General features: G+C 55.2%; 2 protein-coding genes across 3 annotated transcripts; both read right to left on the bottom strand.

The window, feature by feature from the left end:
• Positions 1–3,447: 3,447 nt before the first annotated feature.
• CYTH2 (cytohesin 2) lies at positions 3,448–12,518 on the bottom strand. 2 transcript variants are annotated; one of them, XM_019979977.2, is made up of 12 exons: positions 12,298–12,518; positions 11,315–11,462; positions 11,150–11,216; positions 10,005–10,123; positions 8,665–8,745; positions 8,075–8,187; positions 7,807–7,955; positions 7,129–7,240; positions 4,237–4,313; positions 4,061–4,132; positions 3,807–3,961; positions 3,448–3,715 (listed from the first exon to the last, which is right to left on the bottom strand). In XM_019979977.2, the coding sequence occupies exons 1-12, from the start codon at positions 12,314–12,316 to the stop codon at positions 3,628–3,630; spliced, it is 1,200 nt and encodes a 399-aa protein (XP_019835536.2). In that variant the 5' UTR covers positions 12,317–12,518; the 3' UTR covers positions 3,448–3,627. The 2 variants fall into 2 exon arrangements, with proteins under 2 accessions (XP_019835536.2, XP_070627506.1); XM_070771405.1 differs by lacking the exon at positions 12,298–12,518 and adding an exon at positions 11,747–11,877.
• A 2,731-nt stretch (positions 12,519–15,249) lies between these two features.
• On the bottom strand, positions 15,250–25,388 carry KCNJ14 (potassium inwardly rectifying channel subfamily J member 14). Its single transcript, XM_070771400.1, has 3 exons — positions 24,897–25,388; positions 19,160–19,919; positions 15,250–17,180 (listed from the first exon to the last, which is right to left on the bottom strand). Exons 2-3 carry the CDS (start codon positions 19,865–19,867, stop codon positions 16,584–16,586), a joined length of 1,305 nt encoding a protein of 434 aa, XP_070627501.1. The 5' UTR covers positions 19,868–19,919; positions 24,897–25,388; the 3' UTR covers positions 15,250–16,583.
• Between the last annotated feature and the right edge of the window lie 136 nt (positions 25,389–25,524).

Here is a 25,524-nt window from a genome sequence, read left to right as displayed (position 1 = left end):
TCTTTGCATCTAGGATCTCCTGGCTTCCACTTGTCTGTGCCCTTGCCCCCCTGCCCTGCACCTTGGTACCCGATTCATTTGTCTTTGTGGGATGTAGTTTGGAGGAGGGAAGAGTTGGGGGGGTCAGGAGACTCAGCTGGGATGCTGTGTGGACTCCTGGCTTAAGAATTAAGGTGATGAGAGCATTAGGGTCACATGTACGTTGTGGGGGGTGGAGAAAAGGTGAGTGAGAGGGTTAGGTTTTGCCTCTTTCCCCTGCTGCCGCTGCTGACACATTCAGTATTTCTTGAACTGATATGTAGCACATCTGCCCAAGGTGGGCGCTGCATGGAGCCCAGCCAGGTTAGGCGCAATGAAAGCCCAGGCTCCTGGGTCTGAGGGAGGAGGAGGCTGGGATCCTGGACTCCAAGGTCTGAGGGTGAAAGGGTAGTATTAGTTCACTAGGGCTGCTGTAACCAATCCCACTGATTGGGTGGCTTCAACCACAGACATCATCTCACAGTTCTGGAGACTAGATATCCAAAATCAAGGTGTCGGCAGAGTTGGTTCCCTCTGATGGTGAGGGAGAATCTATTCCAGACCTTTCTTAGCTTCTGGTGGTTGTCTGGCAGTCTCTGGTGTTCCTCGACTTGCAGAACCATCCCCATCTCTGCCTTCATCGTCAGCTGGTGTTCCCTCCTTCTGTGGGTCTGAAATGGCCCTTTCTGTAAGGACATCAGTCAAACTGGGTTAGGGCCCACATGAATGACCTCATCTTAACTAATTATATCTGCAATGATCCTATTTTGAAATAAGATCACATTCTGAGGTACTGGGTGTTGGGACTTCAGTACCTGGATTTGTGGGGGACATGGTTCAATTTGTAATGAGAGGGTTGGGAGTATGGGGTCCTGGGAGAAGTGGAAGCTGGAAGCCAGAATTTCTCAGTGCTTGGGGAGAAGACTGATTAGCGGACAACTGAAGGACAATTTGGAGGTGATCTGACTGTTCCACAGGCATCTCCAGCTTAATTTGGCCAAACAGAACCATTGACTTCTCCCCTGTAAAGCCCTTCTTTGGCCGTCTCAGTAAATGACTTTGCTGCTCACCAGTTGCTCAACTGAGAATCCCAGAGTTGACCCAGCCCTCTCCAAGTCCTGCTGGCTCCTCTTCCAAAATGACTCTCATGGGTCCAGGTCTCTCCACCTCTAGTCACACCCTTTTATACTTGGATGACCACACAGCCTCCTAACTTACCCCCCTGCTACTGCTCCCGTTCACCTCCAAATTATTCTGCAGCAGCCAGAGACGACTCCTGCAACGTCAATCCAAGTACGTCACTCTCCTGCATCATACCCTTGGAGAGCTTCCCATTTTAAAGATACATTCAAAGTCCTAACACAGCTAGCTGTCCAGGCCCCAAATGATCAGCTCAGGCATCCCCTTCATTTCCCATCACCCCATCCCCACTGCATCACTACTGTACACGCAGTGAGCTGCTGTCACTTACTCCAACGTAATATACTTTTCCTGCCTCAGCACAAGCCATTCGCTATGCCTGGAAAGCTCTTCCGGGGCATCTCCACTGAGCCAGGTACTTCCGCACAGTAGGCACTCAGTACCTATGGGTTCATCCCATGTGTTCTGTGCGGAGTCATGTCTGACTCTTCACGACCCAATGGACTATATATAGCCTGCCAGGCTCCTCTGTTCCATGGAATTTTCCAGGGAAGGATAGTGGAGTCGCTCAGTTGTGTCTAATTCTTTGAGCCCCTCTGGAGTGTAGCCCACCAGGCTCCTCTCTCCATGGAGTTTTTCCAGGAAAAAATACTGGAGTGGGTTGCTATTTCCTTCTCCTGGGGCTCTTCCAGACTCAGGGATAGAACCTGCATCTCCTGTCTCTCCTGCACTGCAGGCGGATTCTTTACCCACTGAGCCACCAGGAAGTCCGTGCAGTAGAGCGAAATAAGGGGAAGACTGTGGTGGGACTATTAATCCAGGGACCTCATTTCCCATGACTTTCTTGGGTCAAAGGTTCCATTTCCATGGAACCTTTCAGAGGAGTTGGGAATTCTATTTCATTTGGGAACTCCATTTCCCATCAGCCCCTGGGGTTGAAACGAGCAGGCCAGGTCTCCTTTCCCAGCATGCCTAAGTGCCTATGTAGTGGAGGAGGGGATGGGGGTCAGCCTAAGGGAAATTCCCAGACCTCTGGAATGGTTCTCCCAACAGTGGGGTGGCGAGCGCTTGACCGCCTGCTGGGAAGTGCAGTCCAGCAGCCTCACCTGAGCGCACCACCTCACACTGCTAACAGCCTTTAGGAGCTTTCTTGCCTGTGGAAGCCTTTGGCCAAGGGCGGGGCCAGATCTCCCTCACCTCACTGGCAGCATTGGGACACAGAGGACACAACAGGTGGGAATAACTGCAAGTCTGGCACATCTGGGGGCAACAGGCTTCCCTTCCAGCCTGGGCTTGGTCCTGGGCCTGTCTGGGGTTGTGGTTTCTTGTACTAAATCCCCCTCAGCTGCAGGTCTGGACATAGGAGAGACACATGAGCCTGTAGATACCCGTCTTGGGATCCGTGCGCTTCTGTTCTCTGGGGACACCCCAAGCTGGAAGGCAACAGGGGACAGACCTGGACCTGAGGCTCAGGGGTACCCAACCCTCCAAGGTTTCACCCTCAGAGGAAGTGGTCCTTACACTTAGGAGGTTGTCAGATTCCTGGGAAAGATGTTATAAAACTGCGGGTTCTCAGCGCTCTCTCTGCCTGGTGTTAAAATGACCTCCAAAGGATGATTGTCATGTGGTTGAGAAACCTAGTTCAAACCACCCAGATCCCTGCCGCCAGCCCCCAGCCCCACTCCACCTACACTGGGCACACCCAGCCCATTTCCGACAGCACTGGCCTCTGGCCCAGCACCCTGAGCAGGGCCTTCCACTCGCTGTACCCAACACTCCAGCCTTCATCCTTCCTTTTTCCAGATTTGTCCTTCCACACCCTCCCAGAGCAGTCCCCCTTCAAAGCTCTTCTGGCTCCTAGCTTTGTCCTCAAAGCATCAGCCCAAGCCCATCAGGTATGTGTTGCTCCTCCAAGACCACAAGCCCGTGTGAGCAAAGGTGGAACAAGTGTGTGTCTGGATGTCAAGTAACGTCTAGAATGAACGGTGCACCTTATCCGGGAAGCTCTGCATACCTGCACTCAGTGCCCTGCAGCTCTAACTGAAAGCTAATTCCAGCCAAGCTAAGCTCCTCCCTTTACTCCACCCTCGCAGGCTCCAGGTGAGGCCAGAACTGAGCCATCCTGGAGGCACACCCATGCTGCTACACGGTCAGCACTGTTTTCACACACATCATGAAAGCTACCAACAGATCAGCACTCTGGGCCCTGGTCACGGGTGGGGGTGCTGGGCCAGCCCTGCCAAGCACCTTAGCTCCGTGAACCCTGAGAAATAAGGTGGGTCTGCAGGCTGCAAGTGGTTAAATAATTAATAAGATTACCAACAGGGTGCTAATTACAAATAACGAGAGAGGAGCTAGAGGTGATGAGTTTTCCAAATGAGGAACCAGGATCCGAAGCCCCGAGGCCCAGGGGTCCGGCCACCCGGGCAGGGCAGCTCCGAAATAAATAATGGAGTGGGGGGCAAGGGGTCAGGGCTGCTCCTGCTTCTTCTTGACTGAAATCCGCTTCTTCCTTGCTGCCAGCATCTCATAGAATGGGTCCACGCTCACAGCGGCCCTGCGGAAGGAGCGGGGTTCCAGGGTGAGCACTGAGGAGCCTGGGCCCCTGGCCACCCTCCCTTCCCCCAGGACTCCGGACCCCTGCTCACTGGATGGACTTGATCCACTCGTCCTTCTCCTCCTGCGTGGGGGCCGAGATCCGGTACACCATGTGGTTCCCCTCAACCACCCGGCCGTCCGCCTCTGTTTTGCAGGCTTTGATGAGCTGCCCCTTGTTGTTGGGGATGTACAGCTCGAAGCAGTTCTGGGGAGACAAGGGAGAGGAAGGACGGCTAGAAGTGCCAGCCCTGGGGCCAGAGGAGCCCTCCACCGCCAGCAGGACAGGGTACAGGGAGGGTCTTACTGGTTTCCGGGGGTCGTCCACCTCGCGGATGCTCAGATTCTCCAGCGGGATGATTCCTCGGGGCTCCTTGTCCTGAGAGAACGAGTTTGACAGGATTCAGATTCCGAGTCTCCCCCGAGTACCAACCTTGGTCTTGGGAGCCCGCCCCGCCCCGCCCCGCCCGGCCCCGCCCTCACCGTAGTGTACTCAAAATAGTAGAGGCAGTTGTCGGTGAGGATGAACCAGCGCCGCTTCCACGTCTTCACCCGGCCCCCTGGAAGGGAAGGGGGGGAGGGGGCCTGGGCTCAACAGGGGGGCAGGGGGGCCTCTGAGACGGCGGGGAAGGGGGCAGAGACAGAGCGCAGGGAAGGTGGGGCTGTCAGGGCCTAGGACAAAGCGATGCGTGGGAGGACAGACAAGCAGGGACAGGCGAGGAGTCTGGGCCCAGCGAACCGGTCCACCCGCCAGTGTGGGGCTCTACGCTCTCTAAGCCTGTCTGTGGACCCGGGTCCGGGCCCCCAGTCCCTCTCCTGTGGGCCCCGAGGCCAGGGCAGTCCCCTCCCTTTGTGTCGTGTTGGGCAGCAAGGATGGGGCCGGCTGTGTACCTACCTCCTGGGGCAGACAGCGAGAAAGCAGGCAGGACCAGGCGAGGAGGAGGGAGGGCGCAAGAGTGGAGTGCCCCCAAGAGCCGCGGGCGGGGGCAGGGAGGGATGCGCAGCGGGTGGGACAGAGAGAGCCGGAAACAGCAGAGAGAAACACACAGAGAGGGAGGGAGGGAGAGAGAGGGAAGAAAACCAGTTACATCCACATGAGGGGGTAATGGCCAGACCCTGTCCCTCCGGGGAGGCCCAGGATGCTGAGTTGGCCATGAGCACCTCCCAGCGTCAGTGCCTGACTCCAGCCCCACTCCCAGGATCTATCCCAGCCGGGCAGGCTCTCTGTTGCCACGGTGACGATGGGGCAGTCATCACCAAGAGGCAGAAGAGGAAACCCCCAGTCCGTGGGCCAAGGTGGCCGTGGGGACCCGTTAGCACCAGTAGGACCTATCTGTGTGACCTTAGGACAACCACTTGCCCTCTCTGGACCCCCATCTGGAGATCCACTCAGGCCCACACCTTCCTGCTGCAAAGTGACCTACTTCTGGGCTCCTTGTGGTCCCGGAAGAAGTCAACAGCAGCAGTAAACACTTTTATTAACCATCTTTTTCACTATAACCGCTACCAGTACCACTGATTCCCTTTTGTATTTCACTGTTTAAGAGGTGCCTTTTACTAGTATCTTGTGCTGCGCTCTGGTCAAATCTGGGTCCAATGCCACCTCTGCCCTGTGGCTGCGGGACAGTGACCGAGCCTCAGTTTCCTCATCCAAGAAATGGGAGGGAGTCCTGCGGCTGCGGGGAGGTGGGGCCGAGCGCAGTTTGGAAGAGAACCAGTCTCTCAGGAAGCTGCCCTTCCGGTTTTTCTTCCCGTCCACTCACTGCCAGGGGCATCATTGGACCTCCCATAAAGGATCTAAATTCCTCTGGGATCCCCCAGGCCAGTCTGCCTCTCTTGGAGCCGCTGCAGGAATCCATCTGCCCCAGCAAGTTGGCTGAAAGGAGCGATCCACATTTCGTGTGCACCAGGGACCTGCCTCTGTGGCCTGAGAAGAGATTCCCCCTTCTAAGAACACAATTCCATGTGTACCCCTCTGCCACCCCACCAGAGAGTAGATACTGAGACTTGAAAGGAGGAAAGGCCTGCCTTGAGCCTGCACCCGGGCTGAAAGCTTCCTCTGGACCATACCCCTGTCTGGGCTGCTTCCACTGTAATTCCTCGCCAGATTCTATCTCCCTGGGGCAGCCACTCACCACTTTTCCATTAAAATGCCACTGCCAACCCTCCCTAGGCACCTACTATTTACCAGGCCCAGCTCTGAGCCAGCAGTTCTCAACCTGTGCCACACATTGGGAACCGCCTGGAGAGCTTTCAACATGACCAATGGCCTATCCTGCCCACAGAGACCCTGATTTCACGAGCCTGTGGCCTGGCCCCTGTGGTTTCCAGGTGAATCTCCCAGGCAGCCGGGGTGGAGAACCGCTCCAGCTCTCAGCCAGCTGCCCTTGCCGGACCTCTGCTAACTGAACCAGAGTCCGCTGGTGCCACGTGTTCCAAGGGGGACTGGCCCCTGTCCCACCCATCCCACCGTGGCCAGGGCTCCCCATTCTCCTAAGTCAGCCAGGGTGCTTCCTCTCCCCACGTACGTGCTAAATCACTTCAGTCTTGTCTGACTCTGTGATCCCATGGACTGCAGCCTGCCAGGTTCCTCTGTCCATGGGATTCTCCAGGCAAGAATACTGGAGTGGGTTGCCATGCCCTCCTTCAGGGAATCTTCCCGACTCAGGGATCAAACTCCCTGTCTCTAAAGTCTCCTGTGTTGGCAGGAGGGTTCTTTACCACTAGTGCCACCCAGGAAGCTCTTCCCCTCCCCACCAGGAACCAATCCGACCAGCTGAGAAGTGCATCTGGGCATTCCGGGACCCGTTTCTGCAGGCTCTTTACTGCCTACAGGAGACATCTGGGGAACGAAGACACTTCTAGAACAGCCACCATGCTACAGGGCTGAGCAGGAGGCCACAGGAGGTGGGGATAAAAATACAGGAGTCTCAGAGTGGGTCTGCCCCAGACTCCCCGAGAGTTCCTGCCAAGCAAGGTAAAAGGCCCAGTTCCTTGGGTTGTTTTGTTTGCTACAGCTGAGAGCAGCCTGAGTCATGAACACTCTCCCCGCAGGGCCTGTGCTCTTTGGTTCTCGGCTGTGTCCTCAGTCCCTACACCAGGGCCCGGCACGGGGGAGGGCTTTCATAAACTTGTGTGGGTGAACAGAAGGGGTGAGACAGCACCGATTCCAAGGCCAGCCCTGGGCTTGGACCCAGCACAAGAGACCTGATCTCGTTCTCAACCCCACTTTTCAGATGTGGCTACTGAGGTTCAGAGAGGTCGAATCATTGTCCTAAGGTCACACAGTGGCTACGTGCGAAAACAGAGTCTAGAACCTGGGCCTGCTAACTTCCCCCACTTGCAGAGGCAGCCAGCAGTCAGGAAGGGACGTACCCAGCTTAAGGAGCCAGCCCTCCCGGTCCGGGTTGAAAAAGGTGTGGGTCAGATCATTGCCGTCATCCTCGGGGATCTTGAAGGGCTCGTTTCGGATGCTGTCGTATAGATTCTGAGGGGTGAAGGCAGAGTCAGCACCTCGGGGCTCCTGGGATCCTCCCAGGCCTACTGCAGTGGGGAGGGGGCTCACTGGGAGCCAGTGAGACCACGGGTGGGATGGCCAAGGGAGGGAGGAGCCTGGGGAGAAAAGGGAAGTAGAAGGGGGAAGAGTGGAGGGAGCTCTGGCGAGGAGAGAGGGAGAAAAAAAAGATGCAGAGATGGAGACAGTGGAAGAGCTTCTAGATTCTGAGAGAGACAGACAGACACACAGACAGGGGGAAATGGGATAGACCAAGACCCTCAAAGAGTCAGAGGGCCAGGAACCTGGATTCAATCCTTGGTCGGGAACTAAGATCCCACATACTGCCTGGCGCAGCAGAAGAAAAAATAAAATGAAAAACAGAGAGACAAAGACAGGCAGCCAGAGAGAGAGAAAGAGAGAAGACTTGGGCAGGCTGGTGTGACCATGCAGTCCATGGGTGGCGAGGCAGTGATCCTGGGTGGCGGGGGGCTCAGGCACTGAGAGGAGAAAGAGGGATGGACCTGAGGGGGCCGGGGGGGGGGGGAGGGGGGCCTGACCCTGAGCAGCTCCTCAGGCAAGTCCCCGCCCTCGTTGATGCCCCGGTTCATGGCCACGAAGCGCTCCAGTCCCGGCTTGTCCCGGACGTTGGGGTTGTGGAGGCTGGTGTTCAGCATGATCACAGCGAAGGACAATACGTAGCACGTGTCTGCACCAGACAGTCATGGGGTGATGACTGGGGCATGCGAGCCTCCGGGACCCAGGAGCTCAAGTCCCCCCCACTCCCAGCTCCCTCCTTCCCCAGGACCCTAGGGCCTGGGCCCCTACCTGTGGACTGGAAAACCCCAGGGTTGCACAAGCAGTAGCGCTGGGCAAAGGCCTCCATCATGCGGTCGATCTTCTGGGCTTCTCCAGGGAGGCGGAAGCTCCAGAGGAACTGCCTGCGGCAGAGACGAGCCAAGGGTAGATGCCAGGACTGGCGGGGCCACCCCCCACCCACTCTCAGTGCCCATGGGAGGAACTGGCCAATGAGGGCGCCACACCTGTGGCCAACCTGACCACTGAGCGTCGGCCAGGAGACTCTAGATGATGTATATGGAAATGCCCTTTCTTTCTACCAAGGTTGCTGCATGGAACAGATGGTTGCTTGGGGCCTCTGCTGTCATGTGGGAGGAGGGTCTACCGTGAGCAGCACCCACCCTGTGGCGAACACAATCAAAAGCTGTCTTTCCCATTCCATTCAAGCGTCTGGATACGGCTATGCCTGAAGGAAGCTCTACTGTGGACTTTGGCAACACTCACGTGCAATCCATCCCCTAAGTTTTGGTTCTGTTTTTGCCTTCAGGAGGGGGTGATCATCACTGGTAAAGAAAGCCCTGACAGGTCCCTTCCTGCCCTTTCAATCCCATCCTTCTCACCTGAGGGCCTGCACCAGGTTGAGGTCAGTGAACTCATGCAGATCCACGAAGGCATGAAGCACTGCCAGATTCAGCTCTTCCCTGGGAGGACAGGGACAAGGTCACGGGCAGGAAGAGGCTTGGGGAGGTGGGGGTGGAGAGGAGGTGAAGTACTGGGGAGGCTGTGGCCCCTCTTCTGCACAGCAGCTACCTCTGTAGCCAAAGTTTCAGCCAAGCCCCCATCACAGGCCTGGCACGGGGGTAGGGACACTTGGAACGCTCCTGGGAAGACCATCTGCCTTAAGAACTCTGGTGTGGCTGAACTCTGTGCAGTTGGGAGAAACACAGCAAATGTGCTCTGCTGGTCATCTCTGATGAACTCCAGATTTCATGGATGCCCAGAGATGGCCTCCTATCCCCCAGAGACCCACGGAGAGTCCCGGGGCAGCCCAGATGCCCACAAAACCAGCCCCACAATGTCAGACAACCGGACTGTCCCTATGCACTCTAGATGTCCACAGGCGATCCCCAGAAAGCTAGAGATGACCCCCATGCTCCCAGAACCTCCAGTCCCCATGCCCCCCAGCTGCCCACAGATGGTCTCTGCACCACAGATATCCAGAAAGTTCCACACAACCCAGATGTCCACACAAACCCTAGGCATCTCACATGGTCCTCTGCACCTCAGACATTTCAGACGGTCTCCGCACGCCCCGGATGTGCACCAATGGTCCCCAGGTTTCCCAGACTTCACAGAAGGTCCCCATGCACCCTGGGAATCCAGATGGTCCCCACACACACCCGACATCCACAGGTCGTCTGCTTGTGTCCCAGAAGTCCATCAACTCCTAGGCACCCTAGACATCCACCGCTGGTCCTCATACACTCCTGATGTCTCATGCACCCTATGCTTGTAGGTGCATGTCCACAGACCCCGGACATCCACAAATGGCCCCCATGTTTCCAGATGTCCATGGGCCCCCCATGCTCCCCAGATATCCACTGATGATGACCCCTCCCACTTCCTGCATCACTGTCCACATCGCTCCCATGCACACCAGCTGTCTCCAATGGTTCTCACGCTCCCATACCACCCACAAATGTTCTCCACTGTCCTGACATAAACGGGTGGTGGTCCCCACATTGCCCAGATGTCCGCAAAGGTCCCATATCCTCCACATGCTCACAGATGATCCCCAGGTTCCTTAGAAGGTCCTCCACCCCAATCTCTGTGTCAGTCCATCTTGTCACAGTCCAGTTGCAAGGCTGATCTATCAGGGCCTCTCCTCAGCAAAAGCTGGGTGCAAGGGGCAGAGAGGAGATGCCCAGCAGGTGCTGGGTGCAGGGGGCGCGGTTCTCACCTCTCCCCCAGGTAGTCCCCAATGGCCGTCTTGTTCAGGCCCTCGCCCTTGTACAGGAAGCGGGCTATCTCCTCAGGTGTGTTCTGCAAAAGTTCGTTCTCCACCAGGAACTGGATCCCCTGGTGGGAAGGGCTGAGTCTCAGTGCTGGTGTGCTCAGAAAGACACCCCCAGAAACCTTAGCCTCCAAACCCACACCCATCCTCAACAGCAGGGCCTGAGTTTCACTTTCAGGCTCTTCCCAGGCCCCTAAACACTGCCTCTCCGGTGGCCTAGACTTTGCATCTACTGCTCCCTCTGCCTTTGCCTGGTTAATTCCAGTCCCCCTGGAGCAGGACCTGGCAAGGAACAGGAGCTCTATGAATGTCTGCTAAATGACTTTACAAACTACCATTGCTTCTGGCAAGAAGAATAAAGTGGGAAACTGTTAGAAGACATCACACGAGGAGCTGTGAGGGTCAAGACTCAGGCTGGAGGAGGGATTTCTCATGCTCTCTTGATGTCTTGAGGACCATGAACTGAGGACCCCTAACTTTGGATCCTGGTATCTGAGTCTAGGGGCTCCCTGAGGGCAAGGCAGCATCAAACCCTACACTGGGTCCTATGCATTCCCTGGCGGAGCAGCAGGCCAGAGGGAGGCCCGAGGAAATGGTGTAAAAAGAATGAATGAATGAACGAACGAACATCTTTTCTCCACCTGGTAAACACTAAGTCATCCTTCACCTGACCCAAATATCCTCCTGAGGGAAGCCCTCCTTGATGCCACCAGGCTCACTCTTCTGAGTGTCCACAGCCCAGTACCTCTCTTTCTCTCTGTCTTGGCACTTCTCTGTCCATATTCCCTACCAGACTCAATCAAGCTCCTCCTGGTGACTCAAGAGTGACAAGAGAAATGGGTTCTAAAATATGAGCAAAAAGGAGAGGAGGACCACTCAGGCAGGAGTTCCAGCATACACAAAGATCAGGAGGCTGAAGCACTTGGTTAGTGTTCAGGGAACAAATACTGCCAATATCTGGATCCAGGGATCAGGACCAACTCTGTCCTGTCTAAGGCAGACCTTTAACCACAACACTTCTGGAACCCGGAGATGCCAGAATCCTATCTGGATGTCAGCTTGGCCGACCCCAGCCCTGTGGCCCCAAGCACCTTTTTGGGGTCCATATTGAACTTCTTCCTGCCCATTGCCATCTTCCGGTTCCGTTGCAAGGTTTTGCTGCAGGGGCAGAGAGCAGAGGGTGGAAGGTCAATGCCTGGGTATCCCTGGCCCCCGCCTGGCCCCATGACCCCTAGGCTCCCTGCCCTAGCCCTCACCTGCCCTCATTGGCCTCCAGACCCTCCACCTCGCTCATGGCTTCGCTGAGCTCCTCCCGCAGGCGCTGGATCTCCACCAGCAGCTCCTGCTTCCGCCGTCGAATGTTCTCCAGCTCCATCCGCTCCTCCGGAGTCAGGTCCGGGGGTTCTGGGGGAGGGGATCAGGGGCGGGAGATCAGTTCTGGGGACTGGGAGCCTGGACTTCTGAAATCTGGTGAAGGACAGGGCTCCTAGGTTCATGGGGAGGATGAGGATAAGAGTCCCGCCTCCGGTGAGTGGAAGAAGGGGCTGGGGGGCCTAGATTCCTCAGTCCAGGGGAGGAAGGGCTGGGAATCTAGACTCTTAGTCCTTGGGAGAGAAGGGGGCTTGGAGCCTCTACTCTTAGGTTTACAGGGGAAAGGGGGCTGGAAGCTTGACACTGCGGTTCATTACTTGCAAGGGGCCTGAGGTCTTGGTTTTCTGCCTCCATTCTTGGCGAGGTAGCTTGGGACCTGGGTGCCCGGACTCCTGGGTCCATGGAAAGTAACCATGGCAGGGGAAGCTAATGACAGCTTGCGAGAGTGAAGGAAGGGGCGGGGCATCGAAGCCCCCCGCCCCGGCCCTAGCGGAATCTCTGTGGCCCCCACGATTTCTCCCCACCCCACCGTCCCCCGAAGCCCCCCTCCCCTCTCCCGGCAGGCACTGGGCTCGCCCGGCCCCTCCAGAGGGAATGGTTCCGCCTCAGCCCCGCCTCAGCCTCGCCTCCGCCGCTCCATCCCACCCCCTCCCGCTGCCACCGGAAACAGGCTCGGCCCAAACAATGGCCTGGAACGCCCGCTCTCCTGCCCTGCCGGAAGCCCGTCCCGCGCCCCACAAAAGCGAGGCGACTATAGGGCCGAACAAGCTTCTCAAGGCGCGTCGTGGAAGGGAGGTCGTTAGCGGCGGAACATTCAGACAGAAACGCTCCATCTGCTCCCAGCCGGCCCCGCCCCTCCCCGACTTACCATAGACACCGTCCTCCATGGCGGCTAGGAAGGCCCGCGGGGAGTCCGGGGCGGTCCCGCCGGTCGGGCCCGGATCCGCGTTGGCCCGCGGGCTCGGGTGAGCCCGCTCAAACGCCCCGGGAGCCACCGCCGCCTCCTCAGCGCCAGTCCTCAGCGCTGAAAAGACTCTCCCTTCGTCTCCCAACCGCCCCGCCAGTAGGGACCGCCCCTCGTTTTGACACCGCCCAATCCACGGCGTGCCCTCTCTTCTGCTCCGCCTCCGAAACCGAAGGATCGCCCTCCAGGGCCAATAGGCGCACTAGAAGCAGGCGTAGCAATGTCCAGCCCAAAGTAGACGGTCTATGGGGCCAATTGGAGTGAGAGCAGGGGCCGGGTCCCGCCTCCGAAACCAAAGGGTTCTTGGCAGGCTTGCCCTCCAATAAGAAGCCTCGAAAAGGAGTTGGATGGAGGCGGGATTAAGCAGACGCAGAGGGAGGACTACGCCTGCGCAAGGGCTCTGCGCAATAGGATACCAGGTCAACCGAGCCGGGCCTATAGCAATACGTTGCCAGGGGGCGGTACTTTGTTAGGCTTGTTGCTAGGGGGCGGGGCCACAGATCCCTGTTGTTTCCGTGAGCCACACCTCCTAGCTGGCCCGCCTGGCTTTTGACCGCAGTGGTTGCCAAGCAACCGGGAGCCGCTTTGGCTCCCTTTCCTTTTGGACCCCTTTCTCAAATGTGCTGGCCTCTCCGATCTGCAGACCCTTTCCTTACCCTCCTCCTTTGACCTCCCTCATCCACCTCAGCCTTTTCAGAGTCAAGGAGTAGTGAAAAAAAAGACTTTCTCTTTCTTCCAAATGCTGCGCTTTTTGGTCTCTGTCGTGGAGAATGGGACTATAGAGGAAGGCCAAATCCAGTGAAAGGACAGGCTGCCTTCCTGCCTCTCGCAGCCTCTCAGTTTCCTCCCTCTCTCCCCCAAACTCCTCCCTTTATGTTAGCACCCTTTCCCCGCCCAGGACAATTCACCTTTCCTCAGCATCCTTCCACCTCTGATCCCTTCTCCCTTCTCCGAGTCCTTTCCCTCCTCTCTGACTGTCTCATTTCGCGTACCCCTCCTCTCATACTCTTGCTCTTTTTAAACTCCTCCCTCTTCTCCGACTCCTCTGGCATCTGAAGCCATTTCCCCTCCCCCGCCTCTCATTTCCATTCCTTGAAGACAAAACAGGTGCAGGGGCCTGGCTCGGAGGGAGAAACTGGGCACACTCCCACCACGGACAGGTCCCAAATTGGGTGTGAGGGTCGTGTCTGGGTCTCACTCATCGTCCCAGAGTTCGGCAGGCGGGGACAGATTCCAGGCCAGGACCTGGTTAAGCTGACAGATTAGGCACGGAGCCTCCTAATCCCCTCAATGACCTTTATGAGTGGCTCAGGCTCTGCCCTCCCTACCAGAAACGCAGGTTGTGCCAGCCCTGACCCCACTCGCTCCCCTTCCAAACAGAACCCTTTTCCTGTCCCTTCACCTCCAATTTAACACCCTTATTCATGCTTGGGTTTCCATTGTCTCGCTGCCTACTCCAGCCACCCAGAGGTGGGGGAGCAGCCAGCTAATTAATCCCATCCGGTTATTATCTGGAGATTCTGCAGGATAAAGGGAGGTGGGGAAACAGGAAGAGGGGGAAGTGGGTTGATGCAGCACTGGGACAGGCTGATGGGCAATGACAGTGCCTGCCCTCAATCCTGGCACACAGGGGTGGGAACATGTCCTCCTTGGCACTGACTCCTTCTGCGACAGGCTTCCACCTGCTGGGCACTTAGGTAGATAGCAGCATGGGCAGAGGCCAGATTCAAGGACCCATATGTACCCCAGACAGGAGAAGGCAATGGCACCCCACTCCTGTACTCTTGCCTGGAAAATCCATGGACGGAGGAGCCTGGTGGGCTGCATGCAGTCCATGGGGTCGCTAAGAGTCGGACACGACTGAGCAACTTCACTTTCATTTTTCTCTTTCATGCATTGGAGAAGGAAATGGCAACCCACTCCAGTGTCCTTGCCTGGAGAATCCCAGGGACAGCGGAGCCTGATGGGCTGCCGTCTATGGGGTTGCACAGAGTCGGACATGACTGAAGCAACTTAGCAGCATGTACCCCAGAAGCATACTCCCAGACACACCACTGGGGTTCCCAATAATTTGACCTGGGGGACAAGCCTCCCTAAAGACATACATTCCCCTGACATTCAGAGGTAACTCCTCCTTCCCCTGCTCCTCCAAGCTGGGCCAGAAAGGAGGTGATTCTGGCCCTTAGCCACAACCCATATTCTCCCTTGCCTGCCCTGTCATGCAGGCATCCAAGTTCAGACCTAGCTTCTGAGAGTATCTGCTATCCCCGTTGCCCCCAGAAGGCCAGGCATTCCAGCATCTGGTGGGGGTGGTGGACTGGGTATCTCCAAGACCCCCATTCTACCCTCAGTGAAGAATAATGCTAGTGGAAAGGCCCTTGGACAACTTCAAGTTCCAATGCCGTTTTTATGGATGGGAAAACTGAGGTGGGGGCTTCCCTGTGGTGCTAGTGGTAAAGAACCCACCTGCCAGTGCAGGAGATGTGAGAGAAGGGGGTTCAATCCCTGGGTCAGGAAGATCCCCTGGAGGAGGGCATGCAACCTACTCCAGTATTCTTGGCTGGAGAATCCCATGGACAGAGGAGAGTGGAGGGCTACAGTCCATAGGGTCGCAAAGAGTCAGATAGTCCTTGCAGACTGAAGTGACTTGCACAGCACAGCACAAACTGAGGTGAGGAGAGAGGGGGTGATTTGCTCAAAGCCACACACTCAGTTGGGGCAGAGTTGGGATTCAGAGCAGAACTTTCTGGATCCTTATGAAGGACTCCATTCCACTTCCTCAAGCTCAGTTTCTAACCCTACTGTAGGAACCACAGGAAAAAAAATAGATAGATATCTTTATTCATATTATATATATATATAATACATATATGTATAACATCTTTAAGAAATAGAGACACATCACTAGATGGAAGATTCCAGAGCACTGTAGACTCAGCAGCCTTGGGCCTCTCCCTTCCCTTACCCAATATCCAGCCCTGTTACCCACAGGATCTCGTCTGGGCCCTCACCTTCTAGGTCAGCCCAGCAATGCTGCTGGTCAAGTCCCAAGTCCACCTCCTCGAACAGCCACGTTCCAGGAGTTGATTAGAGCTTCCAGATTGACAACAGACAACTCTGGGTCCCTGGAGCCTTGACTCCTTTTGGCATCACAGAACCACAAAGAAGTCATCTATCCTCATCAATATTCTCCACTCCACTGGGCAAGCTGGAACCAGCAAATCTGACGTCATCACTGCCAATCCTTCCCTGACTGTGATCAGTCTAGAGTCACAGAATCTTGATTCCTTTGGATATTCTAGAATGGCACTTAAAAAAAGACACAAAGCTTGATGATCATGAAGCCTTGCATCTCTGTTTGGTTCGATGTTCTACCACCAGTGGGTCTGGAGTTGTCGCCTATCAAGAATCCCCAGGCTGTCACTTTAGTCCTTGTAGACCTACAGGCTCTCCACTGTTTTGTGCATTCTAGAGACATAACTCGTTAGTTTCTGGAATAGTCCAACTCTCAGGTCAAAGCTGCTCTAGAACCCCCAGTGGTGGCCTCTGTAGCCAATCTGGATTCACAGAATCTCAACTCTGGGGTTTTCTGGAGCCACAGTCTTTCCTTGACTTACAATCAACAGTCTTTGTCATTGGTCAATCAGTATAGTCTTAAACTCTTGGGAGCATCCCATAACTTCCCCTCCTTAGGTCACCTAGAAAAAGTGATTTGCTATGGAGTCAACTGAGTCGAGAAGCAACAGTCCCTTGAATCTAAAGTCAGTTCAGGCCAATGAATTCTGGATCTCTGTTGCTACTTGAGACAGCTGACTTCTTCCCCTGGAGGCAGTCTATACCTCATTTCATGATCCTGCTTAACAAACCAAACCAGCCATCTAGAGGAATCTAGAATTACCAGTCCTCGCCTCTTGAGGGGTCCAGAATTCTGGGTCCCTTATCTCTAGCGAGACTCAGGAATTGGAATGACAAGTGGGTCTCAGGAGGGAGCACAGAATTCAGAGGAATTAAGGTCCCTCCAGTATGTTCATGATGGGTCCACTAGGCATGGCAGAACATCACCAGCTAATAATTTACTCAGCAGGCCTGTTGGTCTTAGGAAACACCTGCCTCCACCCCAGGAGAGGGCCCAAACTCTCCATCTTGCTACCTCTGGGAAAGGGGTGCAAATAAGGGGATGCCAGCTTGCGTCATGGGGGCAAGGTTAGCGCCAGGGTTGGTGTGAGAACTTGGGGGCTGGCAGCCTTGTCCTCTGCCTCTGCCGCATCCCCCTCCGTGGCCTCCTCTTCCTCATCTTCTTCCTGGCAGCAGCTCAGAGCAAGTTCGTTCTCATAGCAGAATGCTGCCAGAGAGCTGGGGAAGCCAGACTTGGGGCTCTGGGAGGCACGCTCTGCCCGTTCATCCAGCTCCTTGGCGCTACAGACAGGCGTCCCTGGGACCTCATAAGTGCGATGGAAGTGGCGATAGTCGACCTCGTACTGAGAGCCACGCTGGAAGAGGACTGGCTCGAAACGATGGCCCCAGAGCAGCTCACCAGGGAGGTAGGAAGAGCGACACTGTGTGGTCATAGCTGTGGCCTCGACCATGCCCTCGAGAATGACCACCAGCTCAAAGTCAGCCCGGGCCAGCTCAGCCCGTCCTAGTTCGTAGAGAGGACTGGCGGAGTCAATCTCATGCACGATGGTGATGGGAGACACAAGGAAGATGCGATCAGTGCCACCATCAAAGCCCACGTCCACATCCTGGTGGTCCAGAGGTATGTACTCACCCTCCGGGGTCACTCGAGGCTGCAGCAAAAGGCGGGTGGCCAAAGACAGCAGGGAGCAGAGAGATGAATGCAGATAGAGGTAGCGAGAGGAGGGGATAGACGTGCAGAAGAAGAGGAGGGCAGAGGCCAGTAGGGGTAGGGGTACAGAGAGAACACAGACCCAGAGAGAGAGGGATGGTGATGCAGAAGGAGGAGGACACAGACCCAGAGAGAGGGAGATGGTGATGCAGAAAGAGGAGGACACAGACCCAGAGAGAGGGAGATGGTGGTCCAGGAAGGTGAGGACGGAAGCCCAGAGGAAGGGGGGCGGTGGGTAGACAGACACTCAGAGAGGGTTTGGGGAAGGAAATCGGAGAAAGCCAGGGGAGAGAAAAAGATAGTGACAGAGTGACATTGGCACAGAGCCACAGAAATCAGCAAGACAGAAACAGTTAAAGAGACAACAGATGATAAGAATCACATCCGAAAGCAATTGGAGAAGGAAGAGAGGGATAGAAAAATGGCTTTCATTATATGGCCAGAGAAAGATAAACCAGGATGACAATCTAAGTCCAACAGAAGCTATGCTTATGTTCTGCCTGTTTTACCGTTGCCTCAGTCTAGTCCCTGGGATATTCTCTCGCCCACTCCTCAACCCAACTACCTCCATCCCCTTGTGTGTCTGTATATTTCTGTGGGTGGAAGCCTAACCCCACGCCAGGTATCGGCAGTTTCACCACACCTACCCATTGGTTCCATACCCACCTACCAAGTCCTGTCAATGCCCCCACAGACTTCTGGGAGAGACAGTGTCCCTCCTGGTCATGAATCTCTGGATTTCAGTCAAGCAGGAGAGAGAAGTGGAGAATGGGGCTCCATTCTCTTGCCAATATCTACGTGAATCCTTAGAGGCTGCTGGGAGTTGTAGTTCCCACCACAACCCTGTCCTCTTCTCATCCAACTCCAGCCCCAACCCTGCGTTCAACTTAAGGGTTGAACTGTACTGGGGCAGGAGCTGCTACTACCCCAGAATTTGTTTGGGCAGTTTGACTACAATTCTAGAAACACTAAGGCTCTTTTATTAGGGTGCCAGAGGGAGCCATTGCCCCAGGGGCCAATGGGAATTGTAGTTTTGCTTTTGTTTTTTGCTGAGAAATGGCAACCCACTCCAGTGTTCTTGCCTGGAGAATCCCAGGGACGGGGGAGCCTGGTGGGCTGCCGTCTCTGGGGTCACACGGAGTCGGACACGACTGAAGCGACTTAGCAGCAGAGACGCTAACATTAGAGTTTCCCAACCCCCTGCCCTGTACTTCTCTGAGCAGGAGGCTGGTGGGAAAGTCTGGGCCCCTGAGGTGGAAAATGAAGGCTCCCACAAATGCTGCAGGACCACACACCCAGAGGCCACAGAGAATTGTCTTCCCTGGCTCTGCAGGTGTGAGTAGCACCCCATCCTCAGGCCTGCATCTCCCACAAGCCCGTAGGAGCCTGACCTCCGTCACAGTCCCCTCTCTGTACAACACTGGCTGGGGATCGTAAACCTGAGCCGTGGTTTACATCACCAGCAAAACGACAACTCCTCTTCAGACCAACCTGTGTGGGCGCTTTCCCTGCCCCCAGAGCCTTTTGGGAATTGTCGTTTAGAGTCTTTACCGATCAGAAGTGGCCCTCGCAGGCCTGCATTTCCCACAATTCCACGGGGGCAGGGCAAGTCCCAGGGGACTCTTTAAGTCTCAAAATCTGGTCTCAGGTCTAGGCTTCCAGGAAGAAATGATCAGAGACCTTTCTCTTGGGTTTACACTTCCCACAGAGCTTTGGGAACCATCCTCAGCCCTCAAGGAGAGGCAGAAGGTGTCCTGCCCGAGAGACTGCTGGGAATTGTAGTCGAAGTCCCTTCCAGGCTCCACGCACACTTGCTCCGTAGACCTACAACTCCCACCATTCCCCGCGGCTCCCACTCCCAGACCTCGCGGAGGGGCCCGCCCACCAGGGGGCGTGGCCTGCCTCGGGGCCGACTCGCACCTGCAGTAGCTGGGCCCGCACGTGGGCCTCAACGAGATGACTGCGGCGCAGGTTGCCGACGCGCCACATGAGGCAGAGGCGGCGGTCGCGCAGCGCCACGACGGCGTTCTCGCTGAAGACCAGCGTCTCGTTGCGCTTCTTGGGCTTGGCCATCTTGGCCATGACGGCGCCCACGACGAAGGCGTCTAGCACGCAGCCGGCGATGCACTGGAGCACCACGGCGGCCACGGCGGCCGGGCACTCCTCGGTGACGCTGCGCACGCCGTAGCCGATGGACGTCTGCGTCTCCAGCGCGAAGAGGAAGGCGGCCAGGAAGCTGGCCACCTGCGAGAAGCAGGGTGCGGGCGGCGGCGGGGCAGTCAGGTCGCCGTGCAGGGAGGCGATGAGCCAGAAGGCCAGGCCGAAGAGCAGCCAGGAAGCGAGGAAGGAGCAGGAGAAGAGCAGGCACATCCAGCGCCAGCGCACGTCCACGCACGTGGTGAACAGGTCGCTCAGGTAGCGCGCGCCCTGGCCGCCCAGGTTCACGAAGCGCACGTTGCAGTGCCCGTCCTTCTTGACGAAGCGCCCGCGGCGCCGCCCCACCGGCGACTGTGCTGGCGCCCACCCGTTGTGGCACAGCCCCGGCCCCGCTTCCTCCTCATCGCCCGCCCTGTCGTCTCCAGACTCCAGGGCGCCGCTGAGGCGGCGCAGGGCCCTGGCCAGGCCCATTGGGCGGGGACACCCCCTCCACTTGGCCTAGCAGGGGGCGGGCGCCCCGAACCTGCGGGGACAAGAAACGGGCAGCCACGTCAAGAGTGCCAGGAATGGGGGAGGGGTGGGGCTCACTGGCCAGGGATACTTCCTGGGCCTTAGTGGCCTCATCTGGCAAATGGGCGGAAGATCAGAACAGAATCGACAACACTGATGGTAATACTATAGGAAACATTTGTGTAGCAACAACAACAACAACACAACTATAGTGGTGGCAGTACTGTGTTACAACAAGCACTTCAGTTATTAGAGCCAGTGTTGTGAGCACTTCACATGAATTTAGATATTTGAACCTCCAGCAGCATAAACATCATCGCCGTTTTACAGACGAGGAAACAGGTACAGAACATTTAACTTGCCCAAGGTCATGGCTGAATAAGCTGGGGTTTGAGTGCTAGCAGCCCAGATCCAGAGTCCAGACTCATAAAGTAAAAGACTAAGCAGTCACAAAGAAAACAGACTTAGAGTCACCAAAAGGGAAAGGAGTGGAGATGGGGTGAGGGTTGGGGAGTGGATAAAATTGGAGTTTGGGATTAACAGATACATACTACTATATATAAAAGAGATAAACAACAAGGACCTACTGTATAGCACAGGGAACTATATTCAGTATCTTGTAATAACCTATAATGGAAAAGAACCAGAAAAAGTATACATATATAACTGAACCACTTTGCTGTATACCTGAAACTAACACAATATTGTGAGTCAACTATAATGCAATAAAAATTTTAAAAAAGACTGAATGGTAACTGCTGATCTGTATGGAGTCAGCTTGGAGAGATGAGCCGGGGCTCTAAGGTCACCTATAGGTCAGGACGCACAAACGACAAAAGGAAAAAAAGACGACAGACAACTTGAACTTCATCAGAATGAAAAACTCTTGTGCTTCCAAGGACCCTAAGATGAAAGTGAAAAGACCGTCTGCTAATGGGAAAAAAAATTTGCAAATCATATCTAAAAAATTTGTATCCACAACATATAAAGAGGCCTTATAACTCAATAAGAAACAGACAACCCAATTTTAAAATGGGCAAAGGATCTGAGTAGACATTTCTCCAAAAAGATATAGTTGACCCTTGAACAATATGGGTTTGAACTGCATGGTTCCACTTATATGCAGATTTTTAAAAATAAATCGTAGAGTCGTACTACATGTTCCGTGGTCAGTTGAATCCTTGGATTCAGAACCATGGATATAGAGGATCAACTCTAGTTTATACTCAGGGATTTTCCTGGTGGTCCAGTTGAAAATCTGCATTGCAGTGCAGGTGACCCGCTTCCATCCCTGGTCAGGGAACTAAGATCTCCCATGATGCAGAGCAACAAGCATAAGCACCACAACTAGGGAGGCCTTGCGCCACGAGGAGAGATCTTGGATGACACAACTGAGACCCGATGCAGCAAATAAAAGAAATAAATAATAACGTTATACTTGGAATTTTGACTGTGGAGAGAGTTGGCACCCCCAACCCCCATGTTGTTCAAGGGTCAACTGTACAAATAGTCAATAAACATAGGAAAAGATAATTGACATCATTATGCCATCCGGGAAATGCAAATCAAAACCAAAATGAGTTACCACTTCATACTCACTTAGGATGGCTATAAGAACAAGAAAAAACAAAACAGAAAAGTGTTACCAAGGATGTGGAGAAACTGGCACCTTCCTATTGTTACTGGTGGAATGTAAAATTGCACAGCTGGTGTGGAAAATGGTCTGGCAGTTCCTTAAATGGAGAGTTACAATTCCACACACAAGTATCTACCCAAGGGCATTAAAAACAAGTGTCCACACACTGTACACAGATATTCACAGCCGCATTATTCACAACAGCCAAAAGATGGAAGCAGCCCAAATATCCATCAATTGATGAATGAATGAATAAAATGTGGTCTGTCCACACAATAGACTACTACCCAGTAACTAAAAGACAAAAAAGTGATAGATGTTACAATGTGGATGAACCCTGAAAACACCATGTGAAGTGAAAGAAGCTAGTCACTAAAGACCATATATTGTATGCTACTATTGCTAAGTCGCTTCAGTCGTGTCCGACTCTGTGAGACCCCATAGACGGCAGCCCACCAGGCTCCACCGTCCCTGGGATTCTCCAGGCAAGAACACTGGAGTGGGTTGCCATTTCCTTCTCCAACGCATGAAAGTGATAAATGAAAGTGAAGTCGCTCAGTTGTGTCTGACTCTCAGCGACCCCTATTTCCACTTAAATGAAATACCCAGCACGGGCAAATCTGTTAAGCTGAGAAATTAGACTAGTGGTGTACGGGACTGGAGAGATGGGGCAATTGGGAAGCAATAGCCAGAGGAATGGGATTTCTTATTGGGGTGATGACAATGTTCTAAAATAGATAGCAATGATGGGTACACACCACGCAGCACGCTGCAGTCCATGGGGTCTCAAAGAGTTGGACACGACTTGGCAACTGAATAACATGGTCGCACAACTCTGAATATACTAAAAACCACCCAATCGTACACTTTAATGTGTGAATTGTATGGTATGTGGATTACACTTCAATGAAACTGTTATGAAAAACAAGCACAATAAAACCCAGGCTCAGCCCTGACTTTCAGATCATGGGGAAACCTTTCTAAATCTGTTTCCTCAGCTGTAAAATGGGGATGTTGGATTTTATCAAGGTCAGGATCAAGTTATATAGACCCAGGTTCCCATCCTGGCTCAGTTGCTGACCCAGTATGTGCCCTGGGACCACCTGCTTCAATTTTGGGAGCCTGAGGTTGCTCATCTGTGGAATGGGGATTAAAAAAAAAAAAAAAATCCTTAAAAAGGAATCCAGAAGAACGAACTTGGGCTTTTGAATCAGGCAGTTCTAGGCTGAATCCCAGCTCAGGCACTTACAAGCTATATGAATGGTGGCAAGTCACATTTCTTCCTGAGCTTCAGTTCCCTTATCTGAGAAATGTGAGGGAATCTTAGCTGAACCAGGGGGACGCAGAGGAGGGAAGGGGCCCGCCTGGACCTGTAGACCGCATTGCCCTCCAGCAGCTGCACCACATTTGGCCCTGTGGTGTTGGGACTTCAGGGACCTGTCTGGGCTAGGGGTTAAACGTTTTGCATCCCAGTTCCATCAACACCTACCAAGCACCTAGGTACAATGAACTCCCTGTGCCAGGCTCTAGGGTGCTTATGGGCCTCCCGACAAGGATCTCTACTTGTCTTTGCCTGGTTGCTGGGGGCACTTTCTCCATGAAGAATGAGTTGTTAGTTGCTGTCAAGTTCAACACTGACATGTACCTACTCCCCTGCCCCGCTGCTCTGCACTGCTGTCTGTGACCACCCAGTCTCCACCCCCAACATGGGCATTTCTTAGGCCCACTCTACACAGGCAAAGCTGAGGCTCCAGTCAGCAGACCTGGTTGTGTGCACAGCCCACAATGTGCCCCAACTCTTTTCACACCCTCAACTTTCTGGGCATTAGAGACTGTTCTTCCAAGCAGCGGCAACTGAGGCTGTCGAAGGGGGCAGGTCTGAGGTTAGAATACAGGCAAATGTTACCATTTGCAGCCCCCTCTTGCTCAGAGTCCTCACTACCCACTAGTCCCCTTTCAGAGGCCACCTGATGACATGATGCAGGAGGGGGGTGATGGGTGGGGGCCTCCTCACACCCACACCGATGGGTGTTGGGATTCTGTTTCTGATGGGAAAGCAAACGGAGGCACTGAGGTTCGTCTCCTGTCCCAGCTCTCTCAGTCAAGAAACGGCAGACCCTGGACTCCCATCCAGCCTTCCTGGTGCCCAAGCCTGAGCGCCAGACTGGACCACAGACCACCTCATCACTCGCCCTTGTTTCCTGAGCACCTTGGTCCCCAGCCTTGCCAAGCTCCCAGAATTCTGCAGCCCACCCTCTGGGCTCACCTTGGCTGCTCAGGATGCTGGGAAGTCAAGATCATCACCCCGCTTCACAGGTTGGGGAGCGGACTCAGAGATCCGGCCAGAGTCATGAAGTGCTGGGGGTGGGCTGCCGGTTTGAGTCCTGAGCCTTTCCAACCCAGGATCTCGTTTCCCTAAATCCTCCCGTTGTTACCCTCAGCCCTGAGAGACAGACGTGATCTTGTCCATTTCAAGAGGCAGGCTGGGGGTGGGGGTGGGGACGCCTTTCACCTCTGCGGGGTCCCGTCAGCATCCAGCATGGCCCTGAGAGCTGGGATGGGGTTCTGCCTCGGGGCCCACGCACCTCCCATCACCGACAGCAGGATCCGAGGGAAGCGGATCCAGAGCCTCAAGCCCTCCCCCCGCCTCTTCCTGACCTGGGAGAGCAGCTTAATGTTTCCATATAAAGGCGACATGGGGCTTAAGGTGCGTCAACTTCGTTTCAAAGTCACTGTCTAATCTGGGGCTGAGAAGCCCCGCCCAGGGGCTGCCCCCCTGCCCCCCGCCATAGAAGCATTTTCACATGCTCCGTGAGACCCTGGCTGTTCCCCCCACGACCCTCCCCCCACTCCCCAGTGGGGCCTGAGCAACAGCAGGTTGGAGGGCAGAAACTGCCAGGAGGGGGTGTAGCGTGGAGACTGCAGACAGACCAGAGTACAGAGGGTAAGAGATGCGCAGGGAGAGGCTGTCCTGAGGAAAGGACAGAGGACCTCCCCACCGCCACAGGCACCCAAGAGGACAGAATGGGAGACAGAAAAGAGGCAGGCGGAACTAGGAGCAACCGGGCAAAGACAAGCAGAGATCCCATCTTAGGAAAAGGAGAGACGGACCAGATGGGAGATGAAGATGGGACAAGAAGAGACGCAGGATGAGGGTGGGGGGCAGGCAGTGAAAATAAGGCCGAAAATGGAGATGGGCTGAGCTGGGGGCACCAGATCTGGGGGATGAGGACCCAGGAGGATAGGGTGGGGGCGCTGGGGCAGACGTCTGAGCGAGGAAGATGGTGCGGGGAGGCGGGGGCCAGCTCTCAAAGCCAGGACCCCTGCCCAGGGTGTCTGCGTGGAGGCACATACCTGGTGGGGCAGCCCACCCCCATGCCCTCTGCTGGGGGCTCCTCTGCTCGGGCCAAGGAAAGGCCTCTGTGGGTGCTGCGGCCCGTCCCGGGCCCCCGACCTCTGTGCTCACGGGCGGATGAGAGGAGTCCTAGCCCGAGAGGGGGGGCAGGGGGTGGGGCCAGCTCAGAGCCGCAGAGGGGGAGCCAGGGAGGATGGCCAGGCAGGACGGCTGGGCTGCGGCCCAAGCAGGCTGGAGAGGAGACAGCGGTGGCGGAGGAGAGACACGGGGGGAGGGGGCGCGGAGACAGAGCCTGGGGGCCAGGAGATGCGGAAAGATGGGGACACAGTCGAGGGAACAAAGAAATGGGGAGAAAGTGATGACGAGGGCAGGGGCGGAAGGATGAGAGACAGGGGCTCCCTGGTTCCCCCTGAGATGAAGTCTCAGCATGCGGGGGTACACATGAGATGACTCTTCCCCACCAAGAGACCTGGGGTGCATTCCAGATGGAATAAAATTTAGGAGAGGCAGAACCAGAGAGCGCCAAGGGGCTGAGGGCTGGACCCAGCAGTCCAAGGACAGCCAGGTGCCAAACCCTCCCTCCTCCTTGTTTCCTCATGAGACTGCTGCCAGAAGGACCAGCCTCCA

This window comes from Bos indicus, chromosome 18 (assembly GCF_029378745.1).
Source record: "Bos indicus isolate NIAB-ARS_2022 breed Sahiwal x Tharparkar chromosome 18, NIAB-ARS_B.indTharparkar_mat_pri_1.0, whole genome shotgun sequence".
In the NCBI taxonomy this organism is placed as follows: Eukaryota; Metazoa; Chordata; class Mammalia; order Artiodactyla; family Bovidae; genus Bos; species Bos indicus.
The sequence above is the reverse complement of the archived record's forward strand: the minus strand, read 5'-3'. Positions and strand labels throughout refer to the sequence as shown.

Coding starts and splice junctions, on each gene's coding strand:
- CYTH2 (XM_070771405.1), bottom strand. CDS start 11,831: ATGGACCCAGGAGTCCGGGCACCCAGGTCCCAAGCTACCTCGCCAAGA. Junction 10,124..11,149: donor TCAATATGGACCCCAAAAAG/GTGCTTGGGGCC, acceptor CCTTCCCACCAG/GGGATCCAGTTCCTGGTGGA. Junction 4,133..4,236: donor ACTATTTTGAGTACACTACG/GTGAGGGCGGGG, acceptor TCGTTCTCTCAG/GACAAGGAGCCCCGAGGAAT.
- KCNJ14 (XM_070771400.1), bottom strand. CDS start 19,867: ATGGGCCTGGCCAGGGCCCTGCGCCGCCTCAGCGGCGCCCTGGAGTCT. Junction 17,181..19,159: donor TGCGGGCCCAGCTACTGCAG/GTGCGAGTCGGC, acceptor CTTTTGCTGCAG/CCTCGAGTGACCCCGGAGGG.